Raw genomic sequence first — 22,717 nt, 5'->3', positions numbered from 1 at the left:
TAGTAAAATTCCATTATTGCACACACAGGATTCTACAATGCACTGTGTACACACATGCACACCCTGACCAAACAGTGAGCGTGTGTCTTAATGGAGAGGCTGTTTTCACCTTCATTGACTTCATCGCTCTCTCGGTCCACTTGAGCTTTCAAGACGTAGCGCTTAATCAGGCGCTTCATAATTTTCTGTGGAGAAGAGAGCAAAGGAGACCATTAAATAAAAAAGAAGGCGCGGTACCGAACGGCGCTCAATGGGAACGGCGTCTCAGATCTTGAGTATTGATCTTCAGCCATTAAAGGCATTCTGTGGCAGCTGTCGGAGCTCAAACAAGCAGACAGTGAAAGCTGCAACATGCATGTGGGTCAATAACTGTCATCATACAAATGTCTAATCAGGAGACATCTCAGTGTATGGTGTGGTCGGTGTTGAAGGTTTCCCTCTGAAAAAAAAGGTGAGAATCTCATCCCTCCTCAGAGTGATATTTCTCTCTCTCCCTTACAAAGGGTTGGCTTTCGATCTCCCTCAAATGGCTCATTAGTGACAGCTTTTTTTAGGCTCTGCCTCTGCTTCTGTCATTTATTTCCTTTTAGCCATCCTTTCACACAGTTCAATCCTGCTGTTCAGTCGTTGCCCTTTCATTCAAACTCTTGTTAAATGTTTTCCTGTCTGATCCTTCTCTCTGTTGTTTCTCTCCACATCTCCTCCTGACTTATTCTATCATATCACAGTCTGGTATGCGCTTGGATTTGATTCCTTTTTTTTTCTTCAAAGCTACCTGGTATCTGGTTGGGTGTTGCCTGGATTTCCTGGGGATGAACTCCTCTCCTGGATGTGGATAAGACCTGAAGCGCTCGTCCTGCTGCGACACAAAGAGAAACAAACAATTTAGTGTTAACATCATGTCACGGCTGAGCAATCGTTAAGGATGGAAACCTCTGAAAATGTGGAGCTAAAAAAAAAAATGGCAGGACAGATAAATAACAGCTTCACATTTTAAAGCAGAGTCAGATCATATGTTTCCAGTATGTAAACATGTATCTATTTCTCAAGTAAGGTTATTATGCACAATAAAAACCTGTTGACTGTATGTTCAGTGTCACACAAGATATAAATTCTGGATTCATTTGATGTTAACTTAGTTATAGGTATGTGCAGATACAGCACAACTATGTTTAAACCAGAAAATTCAAATAAAAACCTAAACACAAATACTAATTACACATTAAAACACCATAAAGAGCAAAACTATTTCCTACACTTGTTGGAAAGTGTTGTTGGCTAACTCACCTTCACCCAATCAAGACAGAATTTAACAGAAAATGTGAATGTAGGACTTATAATCATTTAAGTCTCACAGTCAAGCAAATGCCAAAAACCATGTTATTTTGTTCTTTTTGACCTGAGGTCACTGGAATGATGACCTTTGACATCCCATTAATGAAGCAAATAAAGAAGGATGTGGGTGTGTCTCCAGAAAAGACCCAGGAAGATCTGTTACCATTGATGGAAGGCTGTGCTGAACTGCCATGATATCCAGCTCCTTGTTTCTTCTATTTAAAAACACTAACTATACATCAGTATTTTTTTAACATGTAATTAAAATAATCTCAGTTCATTTTTAGTTTATATTTATATTTCAGTCCACCAATAGGGTAAAACAGAGGCATGTGCAGATTCATTCTCCTCCATATTGCTCACACCTTGAACAAACAACAGCTCAGCCCTGCGCACAAGTGTGTGTTTGTGCTCAAATGGAAGAATTTCAATTGAATTTAAAGTCTTCTGGATGCCAAATTGTATTCACATGAACAGAATGTTGAACACATATGCGGTAAAGAGCAAACTTCTGAAACATTTTGCTGAAAAAAGCAGGGGGAAATCATCTCTATTTAACATATAAACCAATAGAGCCCTGACCTAAACAAACTGAAGAATGAGTTACAGAGGATAATTTTTTTATTGTGTTTTCAGAATGGACCACATCAGTTTTCCAGAACTGATACTGAATCAAGACCAGCGACTATCACACCCACCACTGTAGCTGTTTCCTTTCCAGTTCAACAATGTGCTTTTCTGCCCTCTGCTGCCTTCACGTGTCATGAGCTTGCCTTGATATAAAATTATGCTAAAAGCCTTTATCAACAAGAAATAGTTCAATAAATAGTGTCAACATGACAATGAACTGTTTCACTCAAATGGTAGCAACAGTCGGAGCGGTAGGCTGAAAAGAAGCAACAATAAGGATTCAGAAAGACCCAGCTCCTCTCTCTAAACCTCGGTTGACATTCTCGGCGGTGTAGTGTGGAGGGGTGTTAGGCTCGGCATTGATCGCCTGCTGTAACCTGCTTGGCTGTGCAGCTAGGCTGACAGTGCTGCAGAGATGTTTAGGAGCTCACGGAAGCAGCAGGGTGTAACCTATCTCGCCGCCGTACGAAACCTGTCCAGACGTTTGAGCAGACACAGGCAGATCCGATGGTCTGACTAATGGCTGAGGTGATCCAGGAATCAGACAGAGGAAAGACTCGTGGGCCTCCTCGCTGATAAGATTGATTCTGTGTTAAATGGCCTGTGGGATTTTCTTCACGCACAATCTTCATTCCATTACAATGGTTTTATTCAGGTGGACAAGTTTAGACAGGTGGAATGTAAAAGTGAACGTAACACAGTGGGAATACTTTCGACTTTTTTTTGATAAATAAATGCAGAAAATGTATGCAAGATCGTGCTACAAACCGTTGCTGGTGACCCAAGTAAAGAAAATAAAAGCTTGTTTCTCCTGTTTCTGATTGACTTTGCTGGTTTATTGCAACTTGGAAACAACCACCAATTGACGGGAGAACATAAAATAGAGCAAAAAATAAGAAACCGTGCTAAAGGAAAAAGAGTAAATTTGAAAAGAAGTAGACCAAAACTGTTGTGGAATCCTGGTTTGGTTCTATGCAACAAAGACAAAACTGCATGTTGTCAGTAAATAATGACTGTAAGAACAGTTGACTCACATATAATTCTCAGAATAAGGGGGTCCATTCACACATGATTGTCTTACCTTGGTCTGGGATTTTAACATTCCCAATTCCAGTTCATTAGCATGGTGGCGGTTTTTGGCTTTGCAGACCCGTATCAGACAGGATTTGGTGCGGAGGACCAGGTAATAGAACGACTTTGGGCTGGGAACCAGGTTGAAGGGGGCGGGGAGGGTCCGACCCTCATCGAAGTAGGACAGCCACAACTTGGCTCGCGCAAATTTCCACTCCACGTCAGCATCCTCCTGTGAAAACAAACAAAAATATTCCATTTTTCTAAAAAAAAAATACTTTGTTTATGGTGCAATTTAAGATGAAATAATAAAAGTGACCTGAGAGAAAAATGTATCAGTTAGCAAACAAAGTAGTGTCAGACAGAAGACAGATGGTCCAGTGCTGGTCTTTCTTTTATATTTACATTTACTACATTCACAACGCCATTTAAATGCATTTAAAATGCAACACTGCACAAAACTAAGCAATGCTTTAACAACAACTGACTGATTGTTCTCTTCTCATCTTTTTGTAGGGTTAGGATGGGTGGATGTTGGTTGAAGACAAAGAAATCTTTTTTTATTCTCAGTGCAGATATTCTATCACAATGTACCAGTTCGTAATACCACAATAAAAAATCTTTCATCTCTTTTTCTGAAAACTTCACATTGAAATTCTGCTGTTGTTTTGTATCGAGCTTTTGTTTGTTTACACCATATTGATCATTTCTAGGTTCCTGGCATTTTCACTCTCTTGAATCCTCCCATCGCCACTGAGGAGATCAAACCACAATCCTTATTGACTTGTTGACAACATCAAACCCCCCCATTCACGTACTGTACCTCTATCTCCTGATACGAGCTGTTGATCATGGCAATCAGCATGTTGAGGAGAACGACCACCATGGTGACATTATAGACGCCATACAGGACGTAGCCGATGTTCTCGATGAACTTATGGTCGTACTTTAGCACCACTGAGATCACTTCAGAGAGCCCGAATATTGACCAGAAAAGAGTTTTGAAACTCTCCTCCACTCTGCAAGGAACCAGAGAGAAAAGATGAGAGTAAGAGGACAGCACTGGTCACACATGCATACCCGCGTATTTCTATCTGTTTCAGAAGCTTAAAAGACACATTACCCAGCTGCCTACTTTAACTTACTAAACTCAGTTCTAACCTCAGCCTTAAACCCAAGTCTTAACTCTCAAACAGGACTTTGAAGTTTTGAGGACCAGCCAAAATGTCCTCACTACCCACAAATGTCCCCATTTTGTTCCTAAATGAGTAATTTGGTTCTCAATTTACTCCAAGCACAAGCCCCCCCCCCCCCCCCACACACACACACACAATAATGCATTAAAAAAAAACTCCACCCAAAGTTCTACAGTCCAATCTCCATTTGGAGTGATGGGCTGCATTCAGCCCAGTGTCTGAAATGAGATAAAACAGCTCTCCATCTGTGTGCACTGACTTTGAATGTCGGTAAATATTCTTTGTGACCCAGGTTGGAAGAAGCTGCTTGGAAGGATGGCTACGGGGGCTGGAGGTACAAACTGTAGGGGAGAAGATCAATAGCCTTCTGATCTAGCATCTTCTGCATTCAATACTTTCAAAGCAACAGTTCCATGGGCCTGTGTGGAGCGACATGAAGGCAGACGCAAACACAATCACAGATGCTCTGCAATTCCACACAAAAATCTTCTGAGTGCTTCAGCTCCGACGGAGACACAACGTTTAACCTGCCAGACCAGAGTGGCGTGAGTGCGCTCTTTAAACTGTCTAAAATGAATAGGCTGAGAGCAAAAGGGGCTTTCTTACATTTTCCTGAAGATTTCCTCTAACCATGACCTGTCTCAAATGAGACACAAACCCAAGACCATCTTGCAGAGAGAACTCCCTCCTGCACGATCAGTGACTTGTGCTCCACATTAGAAATTCCTTCCTGACTAATGGTCTGTACCAGAATATTAATAACTACATCTCAAATCATTAATTTCCTTACAGTTTAACCCATAAATGTGTCACAGGATATATACTCCATCATGTATGGGATAACTTCTAACAATCATTTAAATTAGATGAAAAATGAGAGAAATAAACAATAGTATTGCCATATTGAGTGCTGAGACACGTGTAAACCCAAACATCTCCTACGCCACGTTTTGTTCTCCTGTAATACTTGGCTCAGGCTTCAAAACAGCTGTCATGACTGTGGCAGTGACCTCAGGCTGTTATCAGCAATACCACCCTCACACTCACTATTCAGCTCACACACGTTTGCCAGCATATTCTGCAACCAAGTGAGCTCAGGGAGGTGATTTTGGTCAAAATGGCTTGAAAACCATTCATCTGAGCCCTCTCTCTTTAAATAATATATCATATATCTGAAGCCTACAGAGACCATAAAAATGCGTAAACTGAAATGATGAACCACAAAGACGATAATAGTCTGTGGTCATGATTATGTTACATGCCAGCTAAGTTTTTAATGGAATTTTCCAATATTTCTACCCACACGTGTGAAACCATCGCTCGGTTTAGGTTTCTTAAAATAATAATTGGACACTGAAGGAGGGCTTTATTCCAGGCAACATTAAGCAGTTTCTAATTCCAGACACATGCAGGGACAATCCCACACCTTGACCGCGCTCTCACTCTTGGGGGTCATAGACTGCCCCCTACCTCTGAATGGGTTCATATACATCAACTCATTCCATATGATGCCTTGGTGAATGTACTGTATCAACTCCATCCAGACTGGATAACATTGACTCATGAACAGCTGGTGGTGCCGTGCGTAATTATTTGGTACGCTCACCTGGCTGTCTGACACTTTAATTGACTGAAATCAGTGTGAGACGTCTGTCTGGGAAGGAGAATAATTGAAAACGTGTAAAATGTATCCTGTGAGTTCGACAGCATTGTGAAATTGTTCTCACTGTTTTTTTCAAACCAGGTTACAAGTCACAGTGGGCATATGTGTGTATTATATGATACCCCGTTGGTGAGAAAAATGAGTAAATGAGATGGCCAAACTGCTGGATGACGGGAGACTTTGTGTTTTAACGATGAGAAACTAGATCCTTATCAGCACATGTGTGTGTGTATTTGTGTACAGCATTGTACAACAGGCAGTGATTCAGCAGGGACACTGGGCATCTGGAGATGGATATGGCCAGTGTGTTATTAACTATAATTAAGACTGGCAGCTCCCAATAGGGTGCATCCAACATAATGACTTTACACACACACACACACACACACACACACACACACACACACACACACACACACAATTGCACATTGCATCTGTATGTGGGAGACTGGTGAGTCACCCTGCCTTTGCTGGTCCAAATTCAATCACCGACAGCCCCAAATCAACCCCTAACCCCCTCGGAGATGTGTCAGTTTTTTATGTTTTTCTCCATCGTGTTCCCCTTTTAAATCCTCTCTAATCTTAAGCCTCAGTTTTCTTCATCTTTCTCACCCACTTTCTCATTATATTCCAATTTCAATTGCCGCTGCTTTCATATCTCTCTTTGCATCACCCTCCTTCCCTCCAAACTCCCCCTCTCAAGCCGTTGCCATCGTTCATCCCGATGGCTTTTAGCTATTTAAGTCAATCTATGTGGATGGCTCACACATTTCTATACTCATTTTTTTTGCCCCTTTTGCTCACTGTTTAGTTTTTGGAAGCCTTATAATATCGAACAAATATAAATGAGAATATCTGCATTCCTTCTTCTCTTCTGTTGCCGCCTCAGAATATTACATTTCTGATCTCCTCACAGCTTGAATCTACTCTGAATTTGACCTGTCATCATTACGACATGGCCTGGCACACCTCTGCAAATAACCCACAGATTAATTAATAATGTTAATCATGTATAAATTAATATTTGTTTGTTATTTAAAATTAGACTGTACTGGTGATAAATGCAGACTGACTACACAAAATTCAATCATATGTTCATATTCATCCAACAGATGTGGAGGGTTTAAGCCAGCATCAAACTGAAAGACTCAACAAGAGTGTCCTGAAGCGCAGCACCTGCGTAAACACACATGCGCTCCATCAGCGCTGAAGAAAAGGTGGAGGCGAATTGAACACAAAGTGATGTGGCTCTCATGAGTAAAAGTTTTTCCTGAGCGTGTGTGTGTGTGTGTGTATTTTGTGGACAGATGGTGAGGAACAAAACAGAGAAGGGGAGGATGCTGTGTGTCTGCAGGCAAGTTACCAGAGAAATCTTATTAATCAGGGAATTCAACACCACAAGAGAAGAAATTAGGAATATTTTGATACTGAATTAAACTCTTAGGCTTCCCTGTCCCTCTTTTTATCTTTTCACACTACACACTAATGTATCTTATGTATTATTGAAATTTTAATCATGTGATATTAGAGTCTGGCAATTACATTAATTATATTTTATGATGTTTTGATCCTTTTAATTACATGAAACTGATGATCGAGCGGCTCGCCAAAGTATTTAATGCTGAATATGTAAAAATATCTGTCCAGCAATTGTAAAACTTGTAAAACTTCTGTCTTTGAGTATTTACATAGTATTATTGAAACTATAAGAGCAGCAAAACTAATGTTATACATTATATCAGCCATTATAAAATATGTTCAAAGCTTAAAGTGTTATATAAATATATCTATATTCTGTTACAGTAGTTTCAAACTGACCACTGTGAAAAACTGTGGAGACTGACGTTTGGCAGAACTCTACTGGTCCAACCTGGAAATGAGAATCTCTCTGCTGCTTGTTTGGTTGGTCTGGTTTCTCTCCACTTTTGCTTTTCTTTGTAGTCGAATAAATCATATGCGGAAAATAACCCCTTTTACTTTGAAATGCAGATTTTTACAGGGCGACTCCATTGAAATCCACAGATTATTCCAAGATATCACTTATAGTATACGTGTTGGTATTTGTCCTGTCCTCACTGTGCAATCTATCTGATCTTGTCTAGACCAGGTCCACATCAGTCTTGTTGTTTTGTCGGTTTGCAGCCGTGTCCCCTCCCTCCGTCAGCTCCTTTCCATTTGCATTGAATTACACGACTGTGTCCTTGCCTCTAATCTGATATGCTTCCTATTTTACAATCTCAGTGCTCATTTTGTTTTTCAGTAATGTTTTACTGGTAAGAAAGGAGGCTGTGTGTTGAGAACAACAAAATAGGACCTACTGTCACGTCAGACACACGTGCAGACACATTTTTGTCTTTTTGAGAGATTATGATTCATTTTACAGTTGTTTTGGTAAATTAAAAAAACAACTTGAAGAATGAAAATATGAACTTAATTTCCCTGATAACATGGGATGATATTCTTCCCTCTTTTGCATCTTTATTTCGGGTTCACTTTGAAATAATCCAGTTTTGGGTTGTCCTTTCCTTTTCCCCCAAAACGGCTCACAGACATCTGACAACAAACATGTTCCTGTTCCACCGGTTCCCTGCCTTTTCTTCCCCTGTCATCTTTCACTCTCTCTCCCTGCATCACTGTCATGCATGGTTGACTAGGACATAGAAACAGGTCCAACAGCACTGTCCAATCAGCACCCAGAGAAGTGTGTGCACATTGATATTTGTTTGCCCATCAAAACAGCTGCTAAAACGCATGCAAACAGTGAGAGATGCACGTCCTCCCACAGTGTATTTCCAAATTTGGGAACATTAATGTGTGAGCGGCGAGCATTGTGTGTGTGTCTCATAGATGTCTGTGTATTTGTGCCTCTGGTGATTGGCCATGCATGGCTATTACTGCTCAGTCTTCATTAAGCCACATCCTGCTGTGCAGTCACATCCATAATATGTGTGACTTTTAGTTTGCCATAGAGTCATTGTGTAAAAGCGGGTTTAAATCAATCCTGAAATCCCTTTCTGTATTCTCCAGTCAGAGAGGGTCCTTCTTTGGAGTGATTAATACCTCCACCTTGCTCGCCACTCATTTTACTGTATCACAGCTCTCAGACCAGTTTTTTCTCCTTTGCCCTCTATCAAACACTGGCAGACAGCTAACAAACTCGGACGCGCGCAGCATGGGCGCACACGCGGGTGTGCAGGGTCTCTGCTGGCTGACAGTGGGGGAAAATAAATAGATGGAAAATTGTTCTTTTATGAATTCCCAATGTGCCACCCCAGCAGACCATAGATTTCACACTGGTAATTGAAAAGAGCAGATCAGCAGAATATGCACGATTACTAAAGAGGCACAGAAATGCATAACAGAGCACGTGGAGCAAATTGGGCACGATATTTAACACGTGACAACATGTGATTAGACTGATACAGAAAACAAATGACACACTGCAGAGGCATTCATATGTAGTCTATCTGTGAATTAAAATATTACAGAACACGTTCAAAGCTAGACTGACCCCTGGTGGTGAGACTATAACATAAGGTGTTTCTCCTGGTGAAAATAAAGATTTTGGATCTTATCTTCATTATTTACTGATTGCGTTTCATTTTTAGGGGGATGTTAAAAACTCTTATGTTTGATTTAAGGTTGCAGCCTTAAATCCCTGACATTCATTCAAACTACCATAATTTCCAGTCCTGTTACTCTATTTCCTGTCTGCCTTTCTGCCCATCAGCGTAGTCTCAGGCTGCTGCTCTGTCTGTCAGCTTATTACACAGCATGGGTCTTCGCCTCCATGTGGGCCAATCAGACCCCACAACCTCCGAAACCACTGTATGAAGGCTCAGCAGTGCAGCAAGTGCGTATGCAATTCACAGCAGAGATGTAAAGACTCTGTTTATATCACCACTGAAGGTGAATGATTTTAAAATCAATAGTTTTAAATGAAACTGTCAAAATGGAGCAACAGCACCACCAGCAATGTCATGCCATTGTATGTATGTAATTGTATAAATGAACAGATGTCTTAGGGAAATGGGGAGAGTGAGGATGACAGAAAGCTTCCAGTCTGATCTTAATGATGATGAAGAGCTGAGCTGAAAAGGGTTTCACGATGAATAATGTTCTTAAAAATACGAGACAAGGATGTAACATGAGTCTGTCTGCAGCCAGGGTGAAATGATGACAACCAGATAAACAGAACCCAAGCAAGGAGGCAGATGGTTCAGATGTGTTGGAAACCAAATGCATACCACTGCCATTAGATCCCAATGGGATAATGCATGTCCAGGTCCAGGTAACCATGAATGTATTAGTCTGCATCTAAATACCAGAAAATCCACCTAAATATTGGCAACCACAACTAGGATGATTATGGGCTGTCTTTAATGTCGAAAACTTTCACAATCTAAATATAAATGGAGGTGCTACTGAATGAGTCACCGAGCAGTGCAGTGAGTATGGTTAAGAGCCAGTTATATGTTGATGAAATATAAAAAAAATATTAATAATGAGGTATATTATAGGACCTAGGACAAGATTGGATCATGGCAAATCCTGCATAAAGCCTCAAGATTCAAAAGACCAGCATGACTACATACATGCAATGGATGCTCATAGACGTTAAGCAACTTTAATAGCCTGGTGTTTATTCCTGGATACATACAACACTGCCAAAACTTCCCCCGCAGCTCCTCTAGTCCACTTTATACTTCCACCAACATATGTGTTGATCAAACAGCAAGGAGATACTTTCCCCAAAGAAACTGAAGTAAAAGTAAAATCCCGGTGATTTAATTTTGCCTGGATTGATTCGGGAGTCGAATTCTCTTCCACTCTTACAGTCCTGAGGCGAGTTTTAAGTTGATCTCCTCCATTGATATAACACCATGAATTTAATAAATCCAGAAATAGTCTCATCAACCAAGCTATGTGCCCTGGAGAGTTTGGCTCCTCTAGCCTGGTGTAGGGATTATAAGTCATTTATCTTTCCTCTCCATAAGAACCATCTAATCAAACAGTCACACATTTCCCCCAAATGCTCTATTACTCACGTGGTGAAGGCGGGATTGTACTTGGCTCCAAGGTAGTACGAGTATAAGTTGAACATGCCGATCATGAAGGCCACAAACACCATGATGAAGATGACCATGAACTTGAAGATGTCTTTCACCGTGCGACCCAGAGAGATCTGCAGCGGGCCAAAGCTCTCATTGGCCGGCAGGATGTACGCGATACGTGAGAAACTGAGCACAACTGCGATGGCGTACAGGCCTTCAGAGATGATCTGGGGGTCCGAGGGGCGCCATTTGATCCTGGCTGGAGGGGAGAAAGAGTTAAAACAGGTGTAGATTTGCCAAAAGACAAAAAAGATAACCTTTTAAAAACATCATCGTTGTTAATGTTTAAGTGCTGTATTAGATTTATAGATTAAGTTGTGACAGCCTGCATTTATTTACTTGTTATGACGGAGTCCCACCACCAGAGGGCAGCACCGATGAAGCTTCGCTCAGTAGGCCACTCAGACCTGAACTGTCCAGTTTAAAGGTTACAGTGGAAACCAGACCCTGAGCTTCACCTCGGAATCACTGCTACAGTTTAATCTCACCTTGGAAGTTTCTCTGTTTACTATACAACCATATATTATTAATATACCAATCACAATATCACAAAAAAGTACAAAACCAACAGAAAAATAATTAAACTAAAATCTTTTAAATTAATACCATACTTCTTTAACAATTCTGATGCAAAACCACTCTACAGATCTGATATTTACTAAAGCTCCTATTTACTAAACCACTACACTACAAAAAACACTGTGGTATAGTTTCTAGAGTGGACTGAAAATGTAAATACAATGAATGACACGTTTCTGCAGTTTTGTAAATGTCAGTGCCCTGTCAGATGAGGGGGTTTGACATTAGAGTAGCTTATGCAAATTAAATAATACAATATTTGCATTCTGCTCAATACTTTCACTCGCGTCTGAATGTTTCACTGTGAAAATGTCAGGTGCCACGGCTCCCTGGCAGCAGGTTCTCCAAAGCAGACAGTGAGCAGCGCTGGTTCAGAGAGACAGCGTACTGAGAGGAAAGTCCACAGATGATGAATCAGCACTCTCACAAGCCAGGAGGAGGCAAAAGAAAGATGGGGAAATCCAGGAAGACCAAACAGATGGGAACAGAACAGAAGGACTCATATATGCAGGGAGGGTGAAGACCAGTGGGGAAACAGGTGGGTTGGCTGGAACACAGAAGGAAAACAAGACAAACAAATGCAAAATAAAGCAGATGGATGGATAAATGGATGGATGGGTGGATGGATGGATGGATGGATGGATGGATGGATGGATGGATGGATGGATGGATGGATGGATGGATGGATGGATGGATGGATGGACGGGTGGATGGATCGATGGATGGACGGGTGGATGGATGGGTGGATGGATGGACGGATGGATGGATGGATGGATGGACGGGTGGATGGATGGACGGATGGATGGATGGATGGATGGACGGGTGGATGGATGGATGGATGGACGGATGGCTGGATGGACGGATGGCTGGACGGGTGGATGGATGGACGGATGGCTGGATGGACGGATGGATGGATGGATGGACGGATGGATGGATGGATGGATGGATGGACGGTGGATGGATGGATGGATGGATGGACGGGTGGATGGATGGATGGATGGATGGATGAATGATGGATGGATGGATGGATGGATGGATGGATGGATGGATGGATGGATGGATGAATGATGGATGGATGGATGGATGGATGGATGGATGGATGGATGGATGGATGGATGAATGATGGATGGATGGATGGATGGATGGATGGATGGATGGATGGATCTTTGCTGATGAAATTCCTGCTCACCATAAGTGAAATAGGCGACTTCCTCGGGCAGCGACGCGTTGCTGAGGTCTTCGTCTGGCACGTGCATGTCCACGTACTGCTGGGCTTTGGACGCTTTGAGGAAAGCCATGAAACGTGCTGTGAAGGATGCCACAAAGATGGACAACATGCCGAAGTCCAGCACATTCCACAGGTGCATGATGTACTCCCTGGGCCCGTCACTCCAGATCTCCTTACATTCAGACCAGATCATCCCTGTGGAAGGAGAAGGAGGTTTCAAACCAAGCCTACGCTCAGATAAACACCTTCCACATATTTTCCCAGTTATCAAATATGGTGCTAGTGCACTTAAGAAAATAAAAAAAATAGATCATAGTGTGTGATTGTGTGTGTGTGTGTGTGTGTGTGCTTAAAGGAGAAGCATCAGCGGATGGGGCACAGCTGAGATCTGACAGATATTACTATTTATTTACTATTTTATTGGTGGTCTTTCCGTTACCATTTTTATCTGTTTCTCTTCCTTCATATCTTCTCCTATACGATCCTCTCCACCATTCGCTGCCCTCGCTGTCTGTTCTCATCTTTCCTCTGTGCACCTACTGTAATATCACTTCAGCAACAGCATTATGTCAGATCGTTCTCTAAATCCCTTCCTGATACTCTCCAGATTTTCCTATTTTGTCTGTCCCAGTGCTGCATGGGGTTGGGTATCCTAAAAAACTTTAAGGAATGAAAAGATACTGCACATCCATGAATTCTGCACTTAAATTTTCAGGAAAAAGGACAGTTGGTATGGTTTTACAGATGGCCAATTACTAAAGCCAGGTAAACTCACAAGGATTTTCTAAGTCTTAAGATATTTTTATTTGTTAGAGACCCCAAACATGAAGGTAGAAAATCAGGCAGGGAACAGTTTTGATAGTACTGTGGGTGGTTTGCTCCAGTGATCTCAACACAGCACACCACACATTCGGTCATTCGCTCCCACCATCCATGTAGAAGCTCATGCCAAAAATCTAGCGTGATCACACGTGATTACACAAAAATCAAGAATCAGCATTGCAACAACTGGGATTCCCAGTGGAAGAGGACGTACAAGAAGAGGGAATGATGGTGGCCTTGGGCTCAGTTTTATGGAGTCATCACCTGGGACTTGTCGGCTTTCCCCACACGTGAAGAATTTTTGGTGTAAATATTGAAGAAGTTTAATATTGTTGGCCCTGACCATTTCTGGAGTGGATTATCGGGACAAATTCACTGTGGGCTTTGCTGTCCTTGGTCAGGGAAGCAGTACATCAGGACAAACACATCCTGATTATCTTTTAGGGTCATACGCTGTTTAGCAAACGGCCAGAAAATGTCCAGAACAGACACAGGCCACATGACCTGAAGGGTGGTGAAACCGAGCATGACACAATATCACTGATTGAGTGGGTTAATTCAAGGCTTTAGTACAGGTGTAATCAACCCAATCCTGCGGAAGCTGCAATCTAGCAGGCTGGACAACTGCAATTAGGACGCCGGGTTATGGCAACTGTCTACCCGGTAGGACAGAAAACCCCTGCTGGACTACAGCCCTCGCAGGACTGGGCTGGCTACCCCCGTTCTTGGGTCAAGGACGTTTCAAGTTGATTTGTCATGTGCGCACGAAGCAACTCACCCAACACCCACTTCATGATCAACATCTCGGTCCAGGAAAACTGGGTGGTTTTGACCCTGAACACCTGTCTCGGGTGGTCTGTGATGGTTTCATTGGGCAGGTTCTTAACGCCCTCAAAGCGGTCGGAGGCGTTGACGACCAGCAAACCCAGGAAAATGGTGAAGGAAACTGCATGAGCCACGAACTTCATGAAGGGGCTTCGTAGGATCTGGCCGATCTGGGAAACGATGGAGATTAAAGAGCTTTTTTTGGTTGCGTAATTAAGGCTGATCATTTGAGCTGAGCGATTATCCAAACCTAAAACTTTTCACATGCCTTTTCACTCTTTACAAGCAACAACTGTACAAATATTTTACCAACTTCTTAAACTTTGAAAAGTCATGAAAGCACGTTTAACATTTATAGCAGGAAAACATTGGACTTCTTGGATTATCGTTAACCAGCAAGTACGGTACAGTCAGGGAAATAATACCTTGCTGTTATTTTGCACCATATGGACAAGATGAGATGCCAAATGATGCCACACACTTCTTTTCATAATTTCACAAAAAAATAACCAGACACAGAAAAGCTAAATCCATACACACACACACACACACACACACACATTTCTCACCCCATGCAGACATGGCTGAGATCTTGACATTTGCCATTCTCTAAACCTGCTGTGTTCAATATTAAGTGCCCACAGGATGTCTCTACTTCCTCCGTGGGCACTAACACATCAGATCCAATAGGTTTTCCTTTGCCATGCACTGTTAAGGCACGTGGCAAGATGTTGCTGGGTGATGTTTCAGCCTGCAAACCCTCTGGTGACACACGTGTGACTGAAATGACTCCCTGTTTTTCTTCTTCTACGGTGCCAATTACATTGATCCCTTTCACCCACAAGACTAAACGGGACGGTCAGCCTACATCAGACCCACCAGTGTGAGGCAAGGGCAGGCTGCACACGGTTCTGTTCTATCATGTGAAATGGAAATCAAAGCCTCAGCCGCAAAGGGGCCACTAATCCTGGTTTTATTCCCAAACATCTATACCTGAGGGAGATACTCTGTGCAGACAGGCCCCTACCCTATATAATTATCTATCCAATTATGAGAAAAGGGCCTTAGTCATACAGTAGATTAGTTTATTTCTCAGTCAAAGGACCGAATCCCATTTTTGAATCTTTGTTGTTCTGGTTCTTTCAATGAAAACACTCAAACACATCGACACAAACACAACTGGTCGTTTCTCATCCAGCGATCCTCCCTTTTAATAGCAGCGTTGCACCAAACACCATTGGTTTTTTAATTACCACACATTGTGTTCTGTACAATATTTAAATGCGTATTTGCGAGGTTTGAGATAATATATGAATATTTAATTAGCTGTTTCAATTTGACTTGTTGCGCGTTGCAATCTGGTTCGGGATCTTTCAGACCAGTGAAGAGGAAATGAGCTTTCCTCCCCGAGTTGTTTTGCTATCATGTTTGCTGTCATTGTATTCTCATTTCCTTAAGCTATCTACCCTTCTACAATTCTAAAAGAACACAGACGTACACATGCATTTGCATCCATATTTAATCCCTTTGTCCTTTCTAATTTTCTTGCATGTCAGTCTATGCAGTACCGTAATTGAACCACCCCTCATTTTGGGCACTCAAAGTCTTTCATTTCTGCAGGTCCTTGCAAATTACATGGATAAACTGAAGTTAAAATTGATTTGCATTGATTTTGTTGTTTCGATTTTTTCTAAGATGTGAACCGTGAAAAAAAGGAGTTTTATAGCCCATTTGTCTGTGGTTAAACCTTCAGTAAGGTGATCATGACTCTCCTGCATGACTGGATTTGTCATGACACGTTCTCTTTGTCTCCTGTCTCCCAAATAGATAAACTGTCCAGCAACTCGGCAAATGTGGACTTCAATTACCTCTTGTTGAGTTCTAATTTACAGTGTCCTGCAAACCTTTCAAGCTCCTCTTTGTTTGAGGGCTGCTGTTGATTTCCTCCTGAATCATCACTTTAGACGTGTTCTTTCGGCGATGGTGGAGCCAAGTTTAACAGCATAAGTTTAATTGGGGCATCTGGGCTTACATAAGAAAATTCTTTCACAGTCATAATGAAGGTATAAATTGGGAAAAAGATAAAGGTTACATCAATAATCTGCAAATCTTACTTTAAAAAAAAAAATCATCTTTTGGCCATTCTGCTTCACAAAAACAGCACGACCATTACTACCAATAATAACAATTACATAAGATAAATGTTAAATATGAGCACTCAACAAATACATTTCTTGTTCAACTGATGTGTGTTGTGTTTCTGCAGAAATTGAGAAATTCCAAAATTATAATAGAAGAGAAATTGATAAGAGGGGTGATCTGAAATGATTAAGAGCAGGTAGGCAGAACCACCCCACACAATCAGCCATAACAGAACATTTTCTGTCTCTTTCCTATCTTCAACCAGCATCTGAGAACACATTGTCCTTATCTGTTTCATTAGAATCTGCTTTAATAAATCATTTTGTGTCTTTTTTTTCTGCTCTCTGCTGCATCACACAGTGGCAGACTGACAGATGGGCCTCACATTTCTCTTTATAACTAAGAAATACACACATGTAAAGTTGTTTAACTGCCTCAGCACTTCAGTACAGACCACATTCCCTCCACATTCAAATAGCCTGAGTGGCTAATTGATAAATGCCTAACAAACTCCTCTAGTACTTTGTAACCTGGTTCACGAGGAGATTAGCATGCTCTGCATGTGTGTGTGTGTGTGTGTGTGCTGTGTGTATGTATGAGAGTGAGAGGGAAACCAGTGTCTTTTTGCAGATTATAATTTGCATGATGAGGAATTAAAATGTGGCCTCAGGCCAGTCTAATCAATTTGCGATTACATGGTTACAGAGTTAAATTCATGCCAAAGCCTTGCAAATAAATTGACTGTGTTTTGCAAATATAAAACAACATTCACAAAATAAAAAAAATCCACTCCTTGGTCCCAAAAGAGCATCCTTAAATTGTACATTTTATTTACAGGAGCTTTAAAATGGACGCAAGGGCCAGCAGTGGTTGAATAAATTCTCATGTATGTTGAAATATTTGAACTAAAATGGCAGTAAGAGTCATAAGGCAATATTTTAGAGTCCTTGCTTGACACTCACAAACAAAATGTGCATCTCTGAAGAACTAAATCTGCAGGTCTGTGATAGCAAATAGAACGGTACAGTAAATAGTAAATAAAATAATTGAAATTACAGTTGATAGTAAGAGCTGGGTTACTGAAAGATGGATGTGTTTTCCATCCAAACCTCTTTCATTACCAATTCCAGTCGAGCACTCAGAGACACCTATGTATTCAGTCTGGAACTGCAGAGGAGGCGATGGGCGGTGACCTCAAGATGGCTGCAGTTGTAGTCTGAGCCATTAAATGACTGATTCTGATTAACAGATGGGATGCAGAGTGCTGGAAGAAGGCCTCTGGAATGTATAAAAAATTAATCACATTACATTTATTCCATTGAAGCAAGTGAGTTCTGATACCGGTTCAGTAAACTTGGGAGCAAAAACTAATGCTTGGCTCTCTTTGCTTTTAGGGAAGCTTCCGCAGTCCAAACAATTGCAAAGATGTCGACATGGTAATATGTCAGAAGTGTACAAATGCAGCAGTTCTATCACACCTAATGTATACCAGTATGGGTCCACGTGCCATTTTAAGCCCAGCATGCCTCCGTGCAGCGCCTAAGATGGGCACTAGAACTAAAAATGGAAGCTGAATTGGATGGAAACAATAAAATGATGCTTCCACCAGACGTGGGTATAATGCAATCTGGCTGGGATGCTTCAGTGTGCTGTTGTGCAACTATTGTTCATTCTAATGTGTTGTAAACATTAAGTTAACATTAAGCTCAAAGTACAACTGGAAAACCCACAGCAATGTAAATGACCTTTGTACCCAAGACAAACGCTAAGTGAGTTGGTACGGTCTCATATCACCCTTGGGGAACACATCATGCGAAAATAATGAAACTGACTTTTAGATGCAGCCAGTAATTTTGTTTTCTTTGTGTAATGGCGCGTGAATTTTCCTGGGACTTTCGACACTGTTTCCACATCTCTTTACAGTTTATTCAGAGACTAAATTGAGCACACAGACATGAGAAACGTTGTTGTCCGCTGTTGCCCATGGCTAATTTATTATAGACAAGCGCCACGGCTGTTTGCATTAATTAAATCTGTCTGAACTCCTTTGATAAAGCGGCTTCTTCAAATGGCTATACTCAAGTCAGCTGTACACATTTCCGAGTGTGCAGATATTTTGACATTGCTTTTACTGGCTGTCATGTATCAGCCCAGATAACATACTTAGAATAAGAAGAAATGATCCGGTGACGTCTGGCCTGAGGTAACACGGTGCAGCAGTTCATCACGGACGTCATCATAGGACAAGGAGATGAACACAGATGCTAGAAGCCAATAATGTGTTACAAATTGGCCAATGAATGGGATTTGAGTCTAAGAGCAATAATATTTATTAACACATAGCTGGGGGAGATTTACACAATGTGTAAAAGATGAGGACATCCACATCGATAAATCCCAAGTTTTACGTGGAAACAAATAATCACCTTGCGCTCCTTAATGAGATGCATCCATTTCATAAGCGTGGGTCCGTGTTTGCGCATTCATACCTTGCTGCATGGCATTATCCAGTAGGCAATAGCCAGGAAGGGCAGGCCTACGGTGACCCCCAGTACCGTCCAGCACTTCACTCCGACTGACTGCTGCCGCAGTCCGGGGAGGTTCTCGTACCAGATAGTCAGCAGCTGTTGCTGACAGTTGGGATGTGCAACAAACTAGAGAAAACAGAGGAACGAAATATTGGAGACAATTGGTGCAATTTGTTAGCCATTTGTTCTTTGTGTAGTCAGTTTCTCATGAGATGCGCTTCCTTACATGTTAGTCTTATTGGATAAGACCTGATTAGCGCATGCTGATGAATTAACTCTAAGAATCAAACTGACAGGGGAACGCCACCACCGGAGAGGAAGTAATCGGTGGGTGTTTTGTTCCTGCAGGAGGAAGGATGTGGACGTATATCGGGTGATCAATGGCCAGCAGGAGATCAACTGGTTTAACAATCAAACTGTTCTCCCTCTGTCAGAAATGCTCCAGCTTTAATAATCAGCCTCACTCAAGGCATTAAGGGCGGCAGAAGACTGACATCCTCCACTCAAATCCCTGATTAAAGACGATGGCACTCAATTAGGTCTAAATTCAGATGGAAACTACCGCAAATATATCTATTAAAAAGGATAATTACCGACCTGTCCACCAAGCCCCTGCCCTGACACACAAACCCTACATGTGTCCATCAACTCCTCATGTTGCATCCGGTTTCCGCTGCAACTTGTCTCCGTTATAATTAGCAGAGTGACCATTGGTCGCAGGACACAAACCACTGCACAGGCAGGTTGTGCACAAATGCGCACAAACACACACACAAACACCCACACGCTTTGTACCCAATTAAAGTAAGCACGCAGGACATAAAGGTCAAACAGGTTTATGTCTGTGCATGTGGAGGAGCGTGCTGAGAGAATGGACAAGGGATCGAGCTTGAAATTTTGGATAAACAATCGTGTTTTGCAGAAATTTAAGCTTGGTAATTTGGATGAGCGCACAAATAAAGCATTCAATATGCTCTCTCCAAACAGAAGGGCACTTACGCAACAGTGAACAGAATTTTCACTTGTGTTTGTCAGGAAAAAGTGAAATCAAAACACAGATGAGCTCTCTACTACAAAGGTTCAATCTAAAGTTGACAATTGGACCCTGCCCCATTAACTCAGCTGCACTTCTCTATTATTATTGTTGTTATATATTCATATAAACTGTATTAAGATAAAACTACAGTATAGTGAACTGAACAGTGCTATTGACAGTCTGGTGAGGTTACCTTCTTTACTTCGTACTTGATGGCCAGTTTGACGCGGCTGAGGCAGGGTCGGTTGTAGGGGCTCGGAGGACATTGGTCCACGTCCCCGTTCAATATGGCCTCCACTTCCTCTGTGTTTCGACAAAGGTCCAGCACGCCCACCACAAAGTCCTTACACTGCATGGACAGCTTACGGTAGTCATTCTACATGGGGACACAAATAATTGAATGAAAGGGCACAAAGAATATTCAGTAGGGAGAGATAAATAGAAAGAATGAAAGTAGTTCAATAGACAGTTTTCCATAATGTGACCTTTGAGATGATTGAACACATTGGTGTCAGCCTCCTTTACAGCATAATTTAGGCTCTAACTTTGAGAGTGCAAATCTCAACCCCATTGACATGGTTCCGATTAGAATAGAGCTTGAGTGTAACAACCCAAAAATCTAGCCTCATTTACCAGATATCTAAAGAAAAGCCAGAGGTTTTCTTTATAACTGATTAATAAGTGGCAACTTGACTTATCATAATAGCAATTTAGCTTCATATCCAAAAGTATTATAGTAATAGATGTTTCACTCAGCTGGGCCAAACTGTTTCTAAGGTATCCATGACTGGGTGAGATAAACTGTTCGTGGAAGGATTTTTTTATCCATCAAGTGTTTTCCCTCTCTCTTTCTGCCTCTTTTTATCCCACCGTAATAATTCTGCCCACTTCCATTCTGTCTTCTGCTCCTTGGTGCCTTGCACAGTTTACTGTTAAACGGTGCAATGCAGCGTGTCATATTCAAGCAAGCCTCCCTCCACTTTGTGGTCTCCCGTGTCTGCGAAAACTCAAGGTTTTCTTTGCTATTAATATATTTGCTCGGGGTTGCATTTATTTCTTTATTAGACGGAAAGTATATCTGTTATAATCTCTACATACTCCAGTTTCTTCACACAATCCCCAAAACATAAACATCAGGTTGACTTGGAAATGTATGTGTGTGTTTGGGTTTATGTTTGTGTGTGTGTGTGTGTGTGCTCTGAGGTGACGGACATTGTTCTGTCTCTCACCTAGTGACTGCTGGCATTGACTAGGGGGTTTCAAAAATAATTGAGGATGCATCTAAATTCTTAAGAGGGTGACTCTGAATCAATGCACTTGGGTCACACAATCGATTTTTTAATTAAAAATGAAACAGTGTCAAAGGTCCGTGATGAGTAAGTTTCCATCCACGTCCGGGAAAGCCCAGAGGATAACCCGATTCACGGAGCCTTACAATGTTGTCCAGAATGCCTGATTTCACTAGCAACAACAGAGGCTGGAACCACGGTATGAGAACACATCTCAGCAACCAATTACAGTTGTACAGAGAGATCAAAGCTCTGGTGATGGGCTGAATAAGAGAACCAACCGTGCAGCAATCATGTTGCCATATTCTCTTTGATCAGAGTCCAAAGAATCTGTTGTATTGTTGTAGTGCAATTTTAATGATAATTTCCATTCTGTGTTAACAAAATGATCGGACAATTTCTGTTAATTTATGAAAAATCCATGCATGGCACCACAGAAAAGTGAGGAGGTGACGCATCTGTGATGCATCCAGATGCGCTGTGTAATCGAATCAGACCGAATAGTAGACTCCTGAACGGTAATTGGATCGTAAGGCCAGCGAAGATGCACACCACTAGGATTGACTCCAGCATCCCCCTCGAGCGGTGGTTAGGACAAAATCTATGGGTGGATAAGTTTGGGATTCAAACTTGCCGGAGAGGAAGATCAAATCACATTTACAAGTGATCCCTGAAAAAGTCAACCAGCCTCTGGCAACAACACTGAAGCTCTGACACTTCAGACACTTAAATATCTTTTTATTTACCCTCTTTACTTTATTGCTGAAGAATAATTTACACATGATACTGGACATCGAGGGTATACTGGACTGTCCTTGGACATTTGTAAGAAACGCCCTGCTGTTTTTATCCTATTTTGTTCCCGTCAACAATGAGCTCATGTTTGTTGACATTCAGGGAGAGGCTGGTCCTGAAGATAATATATGTATAAGTTGGAAGCCATAATCAATGATATTTGCATTAGGAATCGCACATCAATAACAGAGAAAAGGGCGCAACAGACACTGATGTAGGTACAATTGCAAGCAGGATTCAACATGTGCAGCATGAGCCTCAAGGAGGGAGCTAAAGGGGATGATGAATCTGAAAATGAAGAGAGAGGTGTGAAGCAGGAGAAGGCCCACGGATGAGTAAAATGGGAGGAAGAACAGCCGTGAAGGAGAGAGCTGAAAGATGAATGGCTGATAAGGAGACCCAACAGTGATGATACAATACAAAAGAAAATGATGATGACTGAAAATGTTGCTCTGTGCTTTGCT

General features: G+C 41.7%; 1 protein-coding gene across 2 annotated transcripts in view; it reads right to left on the bottom strand.

The window, feature by feature from the left end:
* Positions 1-22,717, bottom strand: part of trpc7b (transient receptor potential cation channel, subfamily C, member 7b) — a 34,146-nt gene that overhangs the window by 4,148 nt on the left and 7,281 nt on the right. Inside the window, exons 3-11 of one of the 2 annotated variants that reach the window (XM_029847638.1) lie at positions 20,363-20,545; positions 19,095-19,259; positions 14,417-14,633; positions 12,778-13,011; positions 10,944-11,208; positions 3,860-4,055; positions 3,047-3,268; positions 776-859; positions 110-185 (exon numbers count right to left, since the gene is read on the bottom strand). In XM_029847638.1, the coding sequence (XP_029703498.1) occupies positions 110-185; positions 776-859; positions 3,047-3,268; positions 3,860-4,055; positions 10,944-11,208; positions 12,778-13,011; positions 14,417-14,633; positions 19,095-19,259; positions 20,363-20,545 (1,642 nt within the window). The remainder of the gene's footprint in view (positions 1-109; positions 186-775; positions 860-3,046; positions 3,269-3,859; positions 4,056-10,943; positions 11,209-12,777; positions 13,012-14,416; positions 14,634-19,094; positions 19,260-20,362; positions 20,546-22,717) is intronic. The other variant, XM_029847639.1, reaches the window with a different exon arrangement.

This window comes from Takifugu rubripes, chromosome 14, assembly GCF_901000725.2.
Source record: "Takifugu rubripes chromosome 14, fTakRub1.2, whole genome shotgun sequence".
In the NCBI taxonomy this organism is placed as follows: domain Eukaryota; kingdom Metazoa; phylum Chordata; class Actinopteri; order Tetraodontiformes; family Tetraodontidae; genus Takifugu; species Takifugu rubripes.
The sequence above is the reverse complement of the archived record's forward strand: the minus strand, read 5'-3'. Positions and strand labels throughout refer to the sequence as shown.